Genomic DNA, 18,748 nt, shown 5'->3' with positions numbered 1-18,748 from the left:
ATGTGACAGAAAGCTATTAACTGTAGCCTTAATCTTTATACAGAGAAATTATCGTGTACGTTCCTAAATAATTTTAATCCCTATCTTAAGGCATGTTCTTTGGACTGTTCATACAGTTAAATTTAAGATGTGAAGCCAAGGTATATCAGCATACTGCCTGTGCTAATTTTGTTTCGTTCTGTTTTATAGAACGGCCTTGTCACAAGCTCACCAGAAATATTCAAGCTAAAATCTTGCATCAGGAGAAAGACAGATTCAATTGACAAACGTTTCTGTTTTGACATTGAAGTATTTGAGAGGTTTGCATTTTTTTCATTGTCTTAACAAATTGAAAAGAATTTAAAATAGAAGCACTTGCAACCAATATATAATAATTACTCCTGTAACAGGAACACGTATTTCTCAATATGCTCGTATGCAGACAAACCAGGCTTTCAAGACTTAGTACCTATTTGTTCAAACCTGTTTTTCTAACAAAATTGACTACATTGCATATATGTTGTCTTAACTACATTATGTTTGCATGCAGATACAAGATGGATTCTTACAAAACCTGTAGCACAACTGACTACCCTCTTTTAGGAATAGATCATAAATATTTTTATAAATACTTATTAATAAGCATATTCTTTACCAGTCTCTATTTCTTTGAGAAATGTATAATAGTGCATATTTTTTTCTTTTTTGAAAATTACTTCTCCAATTTTTTTTTTCACTTGTTCCTGGATATTGTAATTATATAAAGTAGATGAAAACAGCTTTTCTGTATTTGAAGTATATGTACACAGTACTTTGTAAAAATATTTTTTTTCAAGCTTGGGAATAAAGAGAAATTGAATTAATTTTTCCCTAAAATATGATTAATAGACTGACTTTTGTAGTCGTTCTCTTAAGAAATATTTTATGATTGTTACTGTCATTTTCAATTCCATTCAGAACTGCTGTTTTCACCTGATAATTTTGAGGCTACTTTGGTACTTTCAAATATAATACATTATTTTTCTAAATTAGACTTCTGAGTGAGTTCAGGTTTAAGAAATGGAAATTTTATATAAACAAATGTTAAGACTAATTATTCTCTTGAAAGCTCCTAAGCTTGAATTGACAGGTTGAATTTGAAATTGGTAGTTGTTTCTTTCTGAGTAGAATTGCGTTTATTAGACACATCTGTGGCAGTACCATTGTAACGTATTCACAAGTGAATGTTGTCCCTTCTCTCTCCCTTGCTCTACTGGAATGTCCACAGTTCAACAAAACTGCACAGAACAATTAATTCCATCTGCAGTTCTTCAAGTTTTCATCAAAGAGATAGTTATAGGCACTTTTTACGTATTATTTATTCCTTTTGGACATTTTGATTGATTACAAATATACATATAAGTTAAAAGCATTGTGGAAACTTGGACAGAAGATTGTAAGGGGAGTAGAATACAAAGTTACTTGGTCATTATTGTAAGGATATAACTTTCACAGGCTGATAGAAAGTTCACTTTTCCAATTGATTTGGTATTTGGCAGGGAAGTAGTGAATTCTTGTACAAGTCAGCAGAGGAGACAAATAGACAAGGGAATACCTAGAAATGGGAGTTCATATACAAGGGCAACAATAATCTTGTCCAAATGTCATGTTGGTAAAACTTGAGTTTCCCCTGAGAAAGAGAAGATGCAGTGGCCGTTACTGATGTCACTAATGACTAAGAATGTGAGCAAGTTCATATAAATATAAACACAGGACTGGAATACTGAGGATTCAGAAAGACTGATAATGATTACATTTGAACTAATTTTAAATTCAAGACTTAATATTGTTTACTTGGAGTATAATATTGGACATCACCTGCAAAATATAGAAAAGCTTTAAAAGTAATAGACATTAGTAAGTTTCCTTAGTAACATGAGGGTATGACTTTTCATCATGAAAGAGCTCTTTAAAAATGTGCAGCTACACCAGTCTTCAAAATTTTGTTGCAAGATTTTGTGGATAAGTTCTGTCTCCAAACCCCTTATCCCACAGAGCTAATTCTCTCCTTACATTATTATATGCAACATTGTATAAAACTTTATATGAAATATTATTTTATTAAAACATTGGAAAGCCGTGCAGACTGATGTGCACATCTCATTTCATGAAAGAACCATGTTAACTGAAAGAAACCCTTGTGAACAGCTATTAGAGAACACATGCTGTGAGCCCTTCTAATTGACATAATTAATTTAAAATTTACTTAGGTGTTTTTTACACCTACATTCAGCACAGCCTTCTTGTAAAAACTATTCTAGAGATTACAGCACCTTGTTTGTACTGGAACTATATAAAAAGGTAACCTCAAAAAGTGTGTTTCACCTTGAATGTAATTTTAATTTCTGAGGAATTACCAACTATTTCAGTAACTAGAGAGGAAGTTAGTTCAAAATGTACTGGAGTTGGTTTGGGGTTTTTGGTTTTTTGGTTTTGTTTTTTTTGTTTTTTTTTTTGAGGAAACTAGTATTCGGTGATTATAGTGTTAGATATTTGAGTGTTAAAACATGCTATACAATGACTGCAAACTTGGCCAACAGATTAAATCAGAAACCCAGAGCTAAAAGCAGGTATCTCTAAGCTTGAACTAAAATGACACTCAGAAATTTCTGTTCTTTCTGTACATGCTGACCAAGGGACTATAAGTATAAATGCAAATTTCCAACTGAAATATTAAGCTGTAGTCACAACAGAAAGAAGAAAAAAAATCAGGCTCTATTTCTAAAATGTTTTTAAGAGAAAAATTCCTAGGTACAAATCTGTGGGTAGGTAGCAAGATGGAATATTAAAACAGAAATAAACTTTGACTTTAAGAAAATAGAAAAACAATTATAGATCTTAATCTGGATTAACTGTATCTTCTTACACTTGTGATAGTAGATAGCAAGCGAAATATTTAGCTTGGCATTTTATGTATAAGGGCAGGCTTGCTCCTCCTTTAATGGTTTGGGGTGTATGTGTGTGAACACACATTTTGATATTTTATGTCGTCCAGCTGCTGTCATACATGCTTTTTAAATACAAGGTGACAATGTAGGTCTTTTGGAGGAGGTGGGAAAGGATGGTGGTTTTTTGGTTATTTATTTTTATGGTGGAAGATGAATACCTAGTAAAAACTATAGTGGCCTTTATTTGTGAACCTACCATAGGAAAATCAGAGTTCTGGACAGTCTGCTGAGAGTTTTGAGCGGAGATACACTACACTAGTGTAGGAGCAGGACTTTTTAAAAAGGACTGTCTCTTGGGCATTCTATGTTGGCAAATTAGTGAATACATTTCAAAGTATTTCATAGAATCATAGAATCGTTAAGGTTGCCTGTGATCACAAATAGAGACTAATTCTTCGGTTTTGGACATCTGTTCATATCGTTATTCCAGGAACACAGATTGAGATTGGTTCCCTCATCCCTTCACTGGTTCCTGTGACTCTTTTTCTATGCAATGTCAAAGCTTCATCAACAGAGAGGCTATGCCACTTTTTTAACTTCTATCATAGCGTTAGAGCACAGCCAGCAGAAAGAACTGGTTTTTTGAATCCTCTCAAATAAAAAATTCTTGCACTATGACCGTACTCAGCTCAACTGGCTTTACATCTCCATACTGAGATACTATCTCAAAGTGCAACTGTTTCAGGCAACTGTTTTAGGGCACATTTCTTTTGACCAATTTTGGATATCTATTTTGGGATATGATGACTTTTAGATTAAAAGTACCTACTTTTCTTCATTTGCTATGAAAGGAACATAGATAACCAGCTCAGGCATAGACATATTTAGTCAAATTGAGCTGGTGTATCTTGCCCTTACGTTTTCCACCCTAAGCATCTCCCAGCTGAAAAATGGGTTGTATGGGATCCCATTTGCAGGTGTATAACTCATCTTGCAATATGGAGGTGCCTAATACCTATTAGAGAGTTGTAATACTTAGGACTAGGCATCTAAAATTACGTGTTGCAGCACCGAACTTTTAAAAAAACAGACCTATTTTTAAATCTTGCTCAAAGTTATTTTGTTACGTCAGAAGCCATCAACTTTCTTTAACTTCTGTCTATCTTTTATGTATTTACTTCATGTCAATATGCATTTGGATTCTGACTTTGGATGCTGTTTGAGAAAAAGAAATTAGTAACTTTAGTATATGTGTATGTTTTTGACAGACCTGGAATCATCACACTGCAAGCTTTTTCAGAATCCAATCGAAAACTTTGGCTCGAAGCTATGGATGGAAAGGAACCAGTAAGAATATTTTTTCTTTTTCTTTTTTTTTTTTTCACAGTTTTGTAGCACACATATTAAAGAAAAAAAGCTAGTATGTATTTCAGATACTCTGTTACCGTATAGGTGAATACAGTTCTGTTCTTCGCGAAACACTTACGAATACACAGTGAAGACAGGTACGAATTAGAAAAGCTGAACTATTAGTGAATTTAAGCCTTTATTTATATACTATTATTTTATGTTAGGATATTTAATGTTTAAGTAATATGATAGCATAGTGTCTAATAGGATTCATGGTTCAGATAACATTTGTGAAGTGGTAGCTTCTGCACTGGTAAAGACAAACCATCTTTTGGGCAGCATCATGGAGTAAACAATTAGCACCATCTTGAAAGGCACTGCAGAGAGCATAAAAATGTGTCGAAAGCTACTAAAAGGCAGCCTTGTCTGAGATTTCTTCCCATTATTAATCTGCTCTTAAAATAGTCACTGAATGAGGGTGATGTCAGACCTCTGTCCAAGGGGAAAAAATTATTGGTTTTATGAGATAGGTGAGTGTTTTTACAAGCTTCTTGCTTGACTGAAACAGTACAGAAATTAGATCAATAGTTGTATTGAAATTTAACCCATTTGAAGTCTGCAAATCTGACTTCTAACACATTTTAGGTGCCTATAAATTTAATGCTATTAAATCCCTAGTCAATCTAGAATCTCAAGGCTGGCCTGAATAAGTTTCTGGGACACATCCCACTGGCCCTCTGCCTTTTCCCCAGAGGTGAAGATGACGAGCTGTGTAAAACTGCAAACACAACAAAAATAGATTATTGCCCTCTCCACCTGCTCCAATCCTAGCATAGTGCTGCGGGGGTAAACATTAAGAGAAGGTGGAAACCAAGGTTGGCTTTCCCCTAGCAGCAAGCTAATACACAGCATGTTGCAGCTAGCTTAAGAACTACCAACAAACCTGGCAATGAAGAATTTAAAGCACAAACATTGACCTGTTGACTTTTTTTTCTTACAGATCTACACACTGCCAGCTATTATTAGCAAGAAGGAAGAAAGTAAGCTCTTTATTTATGTAGAGTTACAAATGTTGCTAGATTTCTATAATGTCCTGACTTCTAGATATGTGTGTGCGAGAGACAGATTAATTATTTTACATTTTCTTTCTGTTGCTATGAAATAACTGTTTGTTGGATTACATAATTGGGTTACACGAAAGCACATCCTAAGCTATGAAAACTGTGAGAAAGCCTTTAACTTTTGTATTACTATCAAACATAAATTGGAAGAAAAATTGATTGGCTCCAAAGCTACAATATATTTAACAAATCTGTAAAAAGTTTCTGTCAGTAGTCTCTGTACCTAAATGTAAATACATGCCAATGTGTTGAAATAATACCACTATATAGGATCATGGAATCATAGAATCATTTAGGTTGGAAAAGACCTTTAAGATCATCAAGTCCAACCATAAACCTAACACTGCCAAGTCCCACTAAACCATATCCCTAAGTGCCACATCTACACAGCTTTTAAATACCTCCAGGGATGGGGACTCGGCCACTTCCCCGGGCAGCCTGTTCCAATACTTGACAACCCTTTTGGTGAAGAAATTTTTCCTAATATCCAATCTGAACCTCTCCTGGTGCAACTTGAGGCCATTTCCTCTCATCCTATCCCTTGTCACCTGGGAGAAGAGACCGACCCCCACCTCGCTATAACCTCCTTTCAGATAGTTGTAGAAAGCAATAAGGTCTCCCCTCAGCCTCCTCCAGACTAAACAAACCCAGCTCCCTTGGCTGCTCCTCATAAGACTTGTTCTCTAGACACTTCACCAGCTTCGTTGTCCTTCTCTGGACACGCTCCAGCACCTCGATGTGCTTGTAGTGAGGGGCCCAAAACTGAACACAGTATTCAAGGTGCAGCCTCACCAGTGCCAAGTACAGGGGGACGATCACCTCTCTGGTCCTGCTGGCCACACTATTTCTGATAGAAGCCAGGATGCCATTGGCCTTCTTGGCCACCTGGGCTCACTGCCAGCTCATATTCATCTGGCTGTTGGCCAACACCCCCAGGTTCTTTTCAGCCAGGCAGCTCTCCAGCCACTCTTCCCCCAGCCTGTAGCGTTGCATGGCGTTGTTGTGACCCAATTGCAGGACCCGGCACGGAGCCTTGTTGAACCTCATACAGTTGGCCTCAGCCCATCACATCTTTTTGATTTTAGGTGTATGTGCACCTGTTAAACATACACTGAGTAAAATAATTAGTATATTTAATGATACTATGAGATTTGTGTGTGTAATTGTATTAACATTATGTTAACACATATATTTTATTAATATAATATTAACACAAGTATGTAAAAATAATTTAAATATATGTGTGGGTGTATGTACCAGAGAGAGGGAGAGAGAGAGAGATGTGTCAGATATGGACATACATCTTCATAGGAGGTGTATTTGAGACTCTGGAAAACTAAAACTTAAGCCACTACATCTGTTTTTTATATGATGGTGTTTATTTTAATGGTGACAAATATGCTGCTTTAAGATCTTCTTAATTCAGCTAGTTAGAGCAGTGAGCATTGAAGATACAAAAAGTAATGAGAAATATATTCACTTGAAATAAGCTCACTAATCAAAGTCAATAACAAAGATTGTTTTCCTATGTTATCATTTTATGAGTGGTTATGTGTACATGCAAGGAACAAAGAATGTTGTTGTATTAAAACCAGTGAATATATTCTGCTCATAATCTAGGTCCTGAACTCTTAAAAGCATTTTCCTCAGCAGAGGGAAGGGAGTACAGTAATCTCCTTTTAAAGCCACAAGCTTTCAGCTGTATGTGTAGAGGGGCTACTGATTTCTGAGAAAGACAGTAGAATATTCTGCTCCTAATGATAGGCTAATTATTAGAAAGTTGGATTTGGAGTGCCAAGGATCTATCTACAAGAATACTATTACAGAATAAGTATCATAATCTTGTGGATAGATGTGTATCAGTCCTTCTTGAGTAATGTGAATGTAGCTGAACACAGAGATTTTGTGTATCGGTAAGTTAGAAAAGAATGACCTTCTTCTCTTCTTTTTATAGTGTTCTTAAATGAAGCAGGTTTCAACTTCGTGAGGAAATGTATTCATGCTGTAGAAACAAGAGGTGTGTATTAAATCACAAATTACTTATTAGATTATTATGAGTATTTTTTCTCAAATATTACTTTGATTAATTTTACATGGTTTACAGCTGTGTTTTGGAGTGTCGCTTATTTGATTTGTACTTTTCACATTTTATCTGTGTGCTTTACACTTAAAACTGTTGCCACAAGTTCCAACAACAGTTCTTAACGTATCATTTAAGTGTTTTTTTAAAAACATTTCCTGTAATTTCATGTTGTTTAGACAGCTTAAGACACAGTTGCACACATTTTTAGTGTTTAATCTGTGTGCACTGAATTGTGCTTTCTCATGGTAAAACTGTAGGGAGCCTCAGCGCCCAACTTTGGTTTCTAGCGTGAAACCTGAAGAACAAAAAGTGGCATGAATACTCTCTACTTTGCAGAGCAGAACTCCAATCATTTTATTCACTGATTTTGCACGTGGTTTATCCATTTTTTTAAATGTTTAGAAACTCATTTTTGGTAGTGGGAATGTACAAAAAGAGAATAATAGTCACTCTACTGATGAGGTGATATCTTGCAACTCACAGCAAGTTTTTAATTATCCCCTTTCAAATGAAGAGGTATGGCTGTATCATCTTCCATAAAAAGAGGTAACTTTTTCCTGTCGGTGCACTGAACTGTCAGTATGTAACTGTCTTCTAATCCAAAAGCTGTGTGGTCTCTCTGTGCAACATTGAGCTCAACATGAATTCAGTTTCTCAGGTAACAATGTTATGTAGCTTTTGAATCACTGCTGACTCAGACCTTGCATTTTTTTTTTTTTTTGGAGAGGAGTGGGGTGGAGGGGAAGGTTTCAAAACAAAACAGCTAGGATATCTAAATGAGATCAGACTTCGGAATGTTCTTTTCAAAGGAAAAGTGGACAATTTTTAAATGGTAAGACCTGAAGTAGGGAGGAAGGAAGACTTTTACATCCTGCTGATTTTAAAAGGCAGTTAAAAACAATAAAATTATCATCACTGGAATACTGAAATACTGTGTTGTGAATATTACACTTTAAACATTGTTTGTTATTAGTATCTGTGCTATTAAAAAAAACCCAACAATTGAAACTTATGAGTAAGTTGGGACTTGACTGTCTCTATTTTGCATGGGGATCCATGCATAACATGTAAATTCTCAACTGCAGTGTTGCAACAGTATACAGTATAAGTTTTTATTTTGGATACAATCGTTATTTCTCCTGTAAATGTCAGTCAAATATTAATTGGAAGGGATAATGGTCTAAGCAAATACATATGCATAGTAATTCCACTGAAGTCTAGGTAAGATAAACTTGTTGACATGTAATGTGTTTTAAGACTGCTTTTGGGTCAGACTTTTAACTTTTCCCAGCCATCTCCCTGTTGTTTGCCAGTATGGATCATTTCTATGCAAAAGGGTTCTGTTAATGTAAAATTATGATTAGTGTATAGTATGGCAAGGATTCAGTGGAATGCATTTGTTAGTATCCCAGAAGAGAATTCAGTAGGGTAAAGCAGTACTCAAGAATGTAATTGTACAATTTTTCCATAAATACATTTAAATGTTTTGAAAACATAGACCAAGGATGCGTCAACATATATTGAAATAACCATAGTTTCATTATTTTCATTGTGCTTGTTTTCCCAATGTAGGTATTACAATCCTGGGGCTGTACAGAATAGGAGGTGTAAACTCCAAGGTGCAAAAGCTGATGAATACCATATTTTGTAAGTATCTGAGATGAACCTTTGTCAGTGTGCAGCGTGTGTGCTGTGGTCCCTTTTGCCTAAACTGCTGTGCTCAGAAGACTGTGTCATAATATTTATAATTTTGTATGTGCACTTACTGTCACTAAATTGAGTTTGTGGTCTTAAAATGAGTGACCCATCTAACTAGTTTCTTGTGTGCATTAGTATTCAATTTCTGCATTAAATCATTGATATACATGAGCAAATTACTGGTAAAATACATTTCTTTTTTTAGCTTTAAAGTTCTATGTATTGGTATCTATTTGGCATATTTCAGAAGTGTTCCAAAGCTTAGTTCTGTAATACAGCATCACTCAGTTTAATAGACAGTTGTTCTAGTCTTTCACTTTTCTTGCTAATTTGGCTCTCTGATGCCTATGTTTGAATGTCTAAGCCAAATACATTAGTAATTCTCTGTTGATTTGGGCTTACAGAATCACAGAATGTTTGGGGTTGGAAGGGACCTGCGGAGATCATCTAGTCCAGCCCCCCTGCTAGCGCAGGTTCACCTAGAGCAGGTTGCACAGGGTTGCGTCCAGGCAGGTTTTGAATATCTCCAGAGAAGGAGACTCTGTAACCTCTCTGGGCAGCCTGGTCCAGTGCTCTGTCACCCTCAAAGTAAAGAAGTTATTCCTCATATTCAGATGGAACTTCCTGTGTTTCCATTTGTGCCCATTGCCCCTTATCCTGTCACTGGGCACCACTGAAAAGAGTCTGGCCCCATCCTCCTGACACCCGCCCTTAAGATACTTGTAAGCGTTGATAAGATCCCCTCTCAGTCTCCTCTTCTCCAGGCTAAACAGACCCAGCTCTCTCAGTCTTTCCTCATAAGAGGGATGCTCCAGACCCCTGATAGTCTTTGTAGCCCTCCCCTGGACTCTCTCCAGTAGTTCCTTGTCTTTCTTGAACTGGGGAGCCCAGAACAGGACACAGTACTCCAGATGTGGCCTCACCAGGGCAGAGTAGAGGAGGAGAATAACCTCCCTCGACCTGCTGGCCACACTTTTCCAGATGCACCCCAGGATACCATTAGCTTTCTTGGCCATAAGGGTACATTGCTGGCTCATGGTTAACTTGTTGTCCACCAGGACTCCCAGGTCGTTCTCTGCAGAGCTGCTTTCCAGCAGCTTTCCAGTGGACCCTACACTTGCCTTTGTTGAACCTTATTAGGTTCCTCTTTGCCCAACTCTCTAGCCTGTCCAGGTCTCACTGAATGGCAGCAGAGCCTTCTGGAGTATCAGCCACTCCTCCCAGTTTTGTATCATCAGCAAACTTGCTGAGGGTACACTCTGTCCCTTCATCCAAGTCATTCATCAATAAGTTGAAAAAGACTGGACCCCAGTTCCCCCTGGGGACCACCACTAGCTACAGGCCTCCAAGCAGACTTTGTGCTGCTGATCACAACCCTCTGAGCTCTGCCATTCAGCCAGTTCTCTATCCATCTCACTGTCCACTCATCTAACCCACACTTCCTGAGCTTACCTATGAGGATGTTATGGGAGACAGTGTCAAAAGCCTTGCTGAAGTCAAGGTAGATGACATCCACTGCTCTCCCCTCATCTACCCAGCCAGTCATGCCATCATAGAAGGCTATCAGATTGGTCAAGCACAATTTCCGCTTGGTGAATCCATGTTGACTACTCCTGATAACCTTCTTTTCCTCCACATGCTTAGAGATGACATCCAGAACGAGCTATTCCATCACCTTTCCAGGGAAGGAGGTGAGGCTGACTGGTCTGTAGTGTCCTGGGTCCTCCTTCTTGCCCTTTTTGAAGATTGGAGTGACATTGTCTTTCCTCCAGTCCTCAGGCACCTCTCCTGTTCTCCATGACCTTTCAAAGATGATGGGGAGTGGCTTAGCAATAACATCTGCCAGCTCCCTCAGCATTCGGAGCCCATGGATTTGTGGGTGTCTGGTTTGCCTAAATGATCTGTAACCCGATCCTCCTTGACCAAGGGAAAGTCGTCCTTTCTCCCCTACCTCCAGGGTCTGGGATTCCAGAAGGCTGGCCTTAGCAGTAAAGACTGAAGCAAAGAAGGCATTCAGTAACTCTGTGTTTTCTGTATCCTCCCTCACCAGGACACCCATCTCATTCAGCAGGAGGCCCACATTTTCCCTAGTCTTCCTTTTGCTACTGACGTACTTGAAGAAGCCCTTCTTGTTGTCCTTAACATCCCGTGCCAGATTTAATTCCAAGTGGACCTTAGCCTTCTTCACTGCATCCCTGCATACTCTGACAATGTTCCCGTGTTCCTCCCAAGTGGCCTGTCCCTTTTCCCACATTCCATAAGCTTCCTTCTTCCTTTTGAGTTTTGCCAGAAGCTCCTTGCTTATCCATGCAGGTCTATTTGATACTTTACACTTTGATACAGTGCATATAGTTAATGTTACAGGTACTAAATGAGTGCCATATTTATTTTTATTAATACTTTGGCAGAGATTAAAAAATTCAAATTGATCATATTGGTAGTTAATCTGGCTAATAAGTAATCACATGAGCTAAATGACTAATCTATTAGGTTCTGTTTTGTTGCTTTTCTAGTTAGTGCGTTAGTCAAACTATAACACAATCATAATTCAAATTTCTACCAGCCCCTAAATCTCCTCCTGATATGGATATTGATATGGAACTTTGGGACAATAAAACAATAACAAGTGGCCTAAAAAACTACCTCAGGTAAGTATGATGCTACACAAATCTCAGTATTCCTTTTCTGGCCCATTAATCTTTTGCTTATTAATATCATATTACATGTCTTGTATCCATTAGCGTGGTAATAATTGTGTATATTGTTATCTTGCCTGATATGCCTGTGATTATGTGTAATAATAAATCTAAAATTTGTCACACACCTTCTGCCTTATTAAGATGGTCATGCCTTTATATATATAGCTCTAAATTTGGCAGAATTTAATTAATTAATTGCATGTTTTTATTTAAAATCTTTTATGTTAACCACAAAGCATGTTGTGCTCAGTCTTTCTTTTCTGAATCCCTTAAGATGTGTACCGTGAGGTTTCATGGTGTCATTGTTGGAGGAGAATAAAAATCTCTGCAAAAGCATAGGTTTTTATCCTATGCTGTTGGTGTCTTCACAAACACAGTATCCCTCCCACACTATCATTTTCTCTTAAAAGTTTTGCTAATAAGAGACAGAATTTTCAAGAATTATGGTACTTCCGAGAGACCTCTTTTTTGGGTCTCAATATATAACATTCAAAAGAAACAGAATAAAAAGCATCAAATCCAGATGGTGGGTGTTCTATGCCTTCTAAAAATCTAGATTTCCTAAAGCGGTCACCTAAAAAAGGGCAGCATCAGAAATCCCTATTCAGTCTGGAAAATATGCCTAGGATTTATAGTGCAATGCTCATGTAAACTTCATTGAAAAGACTGGCTTTGGTTGAAGAAATTTATAATACATCTTGAGAAACACAAATCATTGTAGATACTGTATTTGTGAAATTAGAACGTGAGCTACCAGTAGCTGTGTGTTTTTGTCTATAAGGCAATTCACAGTCTGCTTTTCAGAGGATGACTCTTCTAGGATCTCTCAGATCAGAATTTCAGTCCCAAATTTCATCATGTTTTTGCCTTTCTTGGGCAAAAGATCGCTTCTGCAGCCCAGTATTCCGTGTTCTGCAGCTGTATTTATTCCTGTTCTACAGTATGGAAGCGAGAAAACAGTGAGTCTCTGCTGAAGTCAGTACCAGTAGTATTTCCCTTATTAATATACATGGTGACACCAAATTGAACTCAAAGAGATTTTCAGACTTGATGTGATTGAGTTGTATACTAGTTGCAATCAGTCATCACTGAATTGGGTTTCCTACAACATAAACATTATGCAGATGTTCAAGGCAATCATAATCACACCCGTAAAACTTAAGACGACTTTGAGTAATGCGGTTTTTTAAATTTTCTCTTTAATATTTTTTACAACCAGGTGTCTTTCAGAACCACTGATGACTTTCAAGCTGCACAAAGATTTCATTGTTGCTGTTAGTAAGTAAAGTAATAAATACACTTTCATGAAAGTAATATTGTTTCTAACCCTTAATCTCCTCAGTTACTATCCTTACTTTTCTTCTTGGTCTATTATTCAATGATCCAGTCGTGGATCTGAGTTCTTCCATGTCACTGTATGTGACAGCACAGTGCCACATGAAAGCCATCAAAACAGAGAAATCACAGTAGATGAAGCTGTTCAGTGGTTTGTTCTGATCTTTTTAGAATCATAGAATCATAGAGTCATCAAGGTTGGAAAAGACCCTTAAGATCATTGAGCCCAACCGTCAACCTATCACTGCCAAGTTCATCTATACCATGTCTTCAAGCACCTTATCTGTCCATTCTTTAAATACCTCCAGGGATGGAGACTCAACCACTTCCCTGGGCAGCCTGTTCCAATGCTTGACCACCCTCTCGGTGAAGAAGTTTTTCCTAATATCCAACCTAAACCTCCCCTGGCGCAACATGAGGCCGTTTCCTCTCGTCCTATCACTCGTTACTAGGGAGAAGAGGCTGACCCCCACCTCGCTACAACCTCCCTTCAGGTAGTTGTAGAGAGCACTAAGGTCTCCCCTCAGCCTCCTCTTCTCCAGACTAAACAACCCCCGCTCCCTCAGCCGCTCCTCAGAAGACTTGTGCTCTAGACCCTTCACCAACTTCGTTGCCCTTCTCTGGACACGCTCCAGCACCTCGATGTCCTTCTTGTAGTGAGGGGCCCAAAACTGAACACAGTATTCCAGGTGTGGCCTCACCAGTGCCGAGTACAGGGGCACTATCACCTCCCTGGTCCTGCTGGCCACACTATTCTTGATACATGCCAGGATGCCATTGGCCCTCTTGGCCACCTGAGCACACTGCTGGCTCATGTTCAGGCGGCTGTCAACCAACACCCCCAGGTCCTTTTCCTCTGGGCAGCTCTCCAGCCACTCCTCCCCCAGCCTGTAGCGTTGCATGGGGTTGTTGTGACCCAAGTGCAGGACCCGGCACTGAGCCTTGTGTTAGAGGTTCTGTGTGACTGCCTTCTGCATGAAATTTGAACCTTGATTTATATGTTTGTTTGTTTGTTTTATATGGGCTGATAATTCTTTTATAGCATTCATCCCTCTCATCCAGGGACCTTTATTTTCCCAGCTTGCCTTGAGAAATTGGACGGGGTGATAATTATCCCCATTTCACAAATGGAGTAATTAGGTAGAGAGGTAGTAAGATTGTTTTTCTAACGACGCCAGTTTAGAATTTGAAGTTATTTCCCGATTTCCTCTTGCCTTGATAAGAATAAAAGACATTCAAGAATTTTAGATAGTTTAAATATCAAGGAGTAAAATCTTGGATTTCACTGAAGTAGCACACCGGATCAAAATTACCACAAATTTCCTTGGGTCCAGTATCAGTGGTAACTGCTTTTGGTGAGTTACTTGAAATACAGATTTCAGAATGTTGTAATAAATATAATCAAATCGTCATCATTTTAAAAGCTAATTTTGTTTGGTTCCTCATAATGCATGTGTGTATTAGCATACAGGCATTGGTGCCGTTTGTAGTCGCATCTTAGTACACGTTCTATTTTATCAACAATATTTGTTTTCTGTTTAATAGAGTCAGATGATCAGAACTACAGAGTTGAGGCAGTGCATGCGCTCGTGCATAAGTTACCAGAGAAGAACAGAGAGATGCTGGACATCCTTATCAAACACTTGGTCAAGTAATTCTTTTTGATTTTTCTCTTTTTTTATTATTGTAAGATGTGATTATTTCTGCTTTAAATTTGTCAGTGTTGCTTAATCCATGCTGTGTTGAAACAATGCCACTTGAAATTACATTTCATTTCTAAAATGCTGTTTTCAATGTAGCTGAAGAATACCCACCATAGAAACAAAATTAAAAAATAACACCATAAAGAGTCACCAAGATAACCAACTATGTTTATAAAATAAACTCACTAATGTTTTCATTCATGTTCCTACTTACTACAGGAATTGGCACTAATTAAATTTAAGAAACATCTAAAACTATGCGAAGGTCGATAGAAAACACTGTTTGGAATCTGACTGGACGTCCCACACTGTTTCAGAAATGGAGAGTAGACTAATGTGATAATACTCGTCCTTCATGTTTGGTCTTATTTTTCTCTGTAACAGCTCTGAAGTGTAGTATCATTCAAAAACGCTAATTTGAAGTATTATTATTTATATTTTTGATGACTATATAAATGTCCTAACCTGCTTTTGAATCTCCCTTGTTTCATCAGCTCTGAGTATTAATAAAATGTCAGATCAAAAAGATTTTGCATCTCTTTGAACTGATGACCTTTAGTCTTCACTGAATTACACTTAGCACGTGCTGTGAGACAAAAAAGACAAGTTTTTATTCTCTTATGCCTCTCTATATCACTAGCTATGCTTACATACCATTATTACATTGTAATTTATCCTGTTTCTGCATCAAATGTTATTCATGTAAGTTTTACTAAATCTTTGGTCGGTTTTCAGTAATATTTACTGAATGCTTTTTAATATATATTATTCTTTCTGATTTAGGATGCTGTATACTTTTTAGTACATTTATCAATGATCTCGGAATGTGAATACTGAAACAGCATTTGTTCAGATAAGGCCCACATGACTGAGATGTGTAGAAGACGTAAGAGAGGAGTCCATGTTGTTTTCATTCCTTTCATTATGTCCCAGCTATTTTGCTTTTTTGATCACAGCTTGAGCCACAGCCTGCAGTAAGCTGTCTACAGTGGAGCCTAATGCAGTTTTGCTTCCTCTTATAGACGTGAGAACTTGGATGATTTCTTTGATAGGAAATTATTTAGCCCTAATAAATTATTTTTAGCCCTTTATGTCAATAGCCCCTGGACAACTAACATGATAGGGAGCTGCTGTGAATGCTTCCATTGCAAAAACTGATTAGGCAGACCTTGCATCTCATTACACATGGGGATACCCAGAGAACCAGATGAAAGCAAGTTTCATAAGTTTCCTTACTCACTGAGTTGATTGATTAGCTAAAAAATATAATATCTACTGCTTTCTAACCCTCTAAAAAGTTAAAACATTTAATGAGGGATTAATGATTTTGTAAAAGCTCCTGGTCTGGAAGCCCCAAAATTAGAAATATATATACATAGGAACTGACTTATTTCTAGGCAGAATTAGCTATAGGCAAGCATTTCTTTCTTGACCTCTTTCCCTGGCCTCTTTACTCTCAATATGACCTCAGACGCATTTCCAACGAAAAGCATACCTGCACTATTCCCTTGTTTAATTGTTCTCTTTAACTCTTGCCTATCACATCTTTGATGCAATTCTCAATTCTGATAAATTTAATCTTAGGGTTTTATACTGAAAACTTCCAGTTCTTTTCTTTCCAACATTCAATTCACCCTTCCTAATTTCTCATATAATTTGCCAGCTGTTGTTTATGCTAGCAATTCTAATGAGACTGAATTCAAAATTAGTCTCTTGAGTGTGTTAGTTATCTTCCTTCCTCATCTTTTTCCTACAACTGTGTGGAGATTTTTCAAGGAACAAATGGCAGATAAAGTGCCGAATTTTATGTAAATGGGAAAATATGAAAAAAAACGCCGTCCTCCTGTTGCTTCATTCTTTTGTATAAAATCCAATTTCAAAACGTGCATCCTTTCCCTATATTTCTTTTAGCTGTTCAGTTCCTTTATGTATGCTTTTGTGTCTAGGTGAAAATGCTATACCTTTAACTATGGGTTATAAAATAAGGATAATATTATTTTTTCTTGGTTTGGGTATAAGGTCTTTACGTCACTACCTATCTTGACTTTTGTGGCACTGCGCAAAATTAAATATGATCTAGATGTTGTGGGATGTAGATCATACTAAAAACAAACCAACAAACAAAACCAGCAAATCCTGAAAAGCACCCTGCAGAGAGGTGATACTGTATGAGTACATACTCAGTCAGCAGCTAGGGAAACATGGGAAGTTTGGTGTTGTTTTCAGATAGGTAACTCATTTTTTGTTTTTAAACCTTCCTAGTCAAATTACCTGTCTACTTTAAAGAATAAATCATTCTTTGGTATGATTTAATAACACCATACTTGTCTGAGGTAGATAGTCAGGAGTCTGCAGTCTGACAGTATCAATAATTTACTGGTGATATATCAAAGAAAGAGATTTTTGAGGAGAAAGCAACTGCACCTTAATGAATGCCTTACTGCTACCTGAGATGCATGATTACTTTGGCCTGTATCTCTTCAGTAGCCCAGCAACAGTCAGACTAGGTCAAGGGAAATTGGTTATCAAAATGATCCATTTACAGGCCTGGGTTTCTTCTCTTTTGTAAGAAATTGAGCCTTTGAGATGCTTTGTAGAAAGTCCTTTCTGGTTACAATGTTATTAAATTCACCGTTCTTTTTATTAACAAAGCTACCAAATTTGTAACCAAGGAAACCCAAACACAGGACAAACACTACTTTCTGTCTTATGCTATAAGGCTATAATGTTTGTGTAAGAGACCTTAACAGTTACTGTGCAGCACAAAGCAGGGTAACATTGCAAAGGGTTATTTTTTTTAGGCTTTTCTAACAAACCTGGAGCTGAGTAATTTAAAATTCCATTTTCATTAAAATACTAGTGGACTTCCCAAACACCCCTTAGTCACCTAAGCCAAATATAAGATCTGTACAGAGAAAATTAGATTAAGATAATGGGCTAAAAATGTGCTTTAACAAGGTAGTCATTTTCATGAAATGGCTTCCAAATAACGATCTCTGGCAGTGTGTCTGTCTGAAGTAAAATTTTGGAAAGTTTTTTTTTGGCATAACTTAATGAAGCAACATAGGAAACATGCAAGAAGATAGGCATTTATTTTCCTGCAGTTTATAATCATGTTGTCTCCAATACAAACCCCTTTCCCATATTTCTCTGCTTCTTGATGTAAATGAGGTGCTAAAACATTCCTGTTCCAAATACGACGGGAGTGTTACTTCATTATAGAAGTAATTGTACAGGCTATCTCACCTCTATACCAAGATAATTCTAGTATTCTACTCATTCTGTGTATCATTAGTGCCTACTCAACAGTGAGACTGAGAGAAAGGGTAATGTGTGAGTCCAGACATGGGTTTGATCCTGATCCTAACAAAATCCCCCATTAGCTTTGGGAAAATCTCAGAGTCTTTTTGTCACTGCCTTTTTAATCTTTGTAAGGGGATAGTATTTGTGTTATTTGCTGCCATACTCTGGCATCAGATAGATCATTTTGCTCATGTTTGTATAACATTTTAAGAACAAATCAAGTTATCTGAGAATATTGTTGGAAGGAAAACGTAGCAGATGTCTCCATAAACCTGATTAATGAAGGCTGTCAGTGAAAACCAGAAGGTAAAGTTTGCTCCTACCTGCTAGTCCTCCAGTATTTTGTAGATTTTACTGTTTCTTAATTTTAAAAGGTACAAAGGTTGTTTTAATTATGTAGGAAATGTCTAAGAATGCTCAGCTTGACAATGGTAGCAGACAGCTGTGAGAAGGAAGAGGAAAATGTGAACAAGTGCCTCAATAACTGATTCTGCTTGGTAGCAGATTCAGTAAAATTAAGCATTAAGGCAATTATCAAATCTTTACTTGG

General features: G+C 37.4%; 1 protein-coding gene across 2 annotated transcripts in view; it reads left to right on the top strand.

The window, feature by feature from the left end:
- ARHGAP42 (Rho GTPase activating protein 42) overlaps positions 1-18,748 on the top strand; it is a 172,739-nt gene that overhangs the window by 131,273 nt on the left and 22,718 nt on the right. For both annotated transcript variants that reach the window (XM_087756791.1, XM_087756790.1), the window contains exons 10-17: positions 190-299; positions 4,175-4,253; positions 5,257-5,296; positions 7,332-7,394; positions 9,033-9,107; positions 11,722-11,806; positions 13,077-13,135; positions 14,738-14,843. In XM_087756791.1, coding sequence (XP_087612917.1) covers positions 190-299; positions 4,175-4,253; positions 5,257-5,296; positions 7,332-7,394; positions 9,033-9,107; positions 11,722-11,806; positions 13,077-13,135; positions 14,738-14,843 — 617 coding nt within the window. The remainder of the gene's footprint in view (positions 1-189; positions 300-4,174; positions 4,254-5,256; positions 5,297-7,331; positions 7,395-9,032; positions 9,108-11,721; positions 11,807-13,076; positions 13,136-14,737; positions 14,844-18,748) is intronic.

The sequence above is a fragment of the Nipponia nippon genome, unplaced genomic scaffold (genome assembly GCF_047370975.1).
Source record: "Nipponia nippon isolate SJK-2023a ecotype South Korea unplaced genomic scaffold, ASM4737097v1 scaffold_2, whole genome shotgun sequence".
In the NCBI taxonomy this organism is placed as follows: Eukaryota; Metazoa; Chordata; class Aves; order Pelecaniformes; family Threskiornithidae; genus Nipponia; species Nipponia nippon.
Note: the sequence above shows the minus strand (reverse complement) of the source record. Positions and strands in the feature narration are given on the sequence as shown.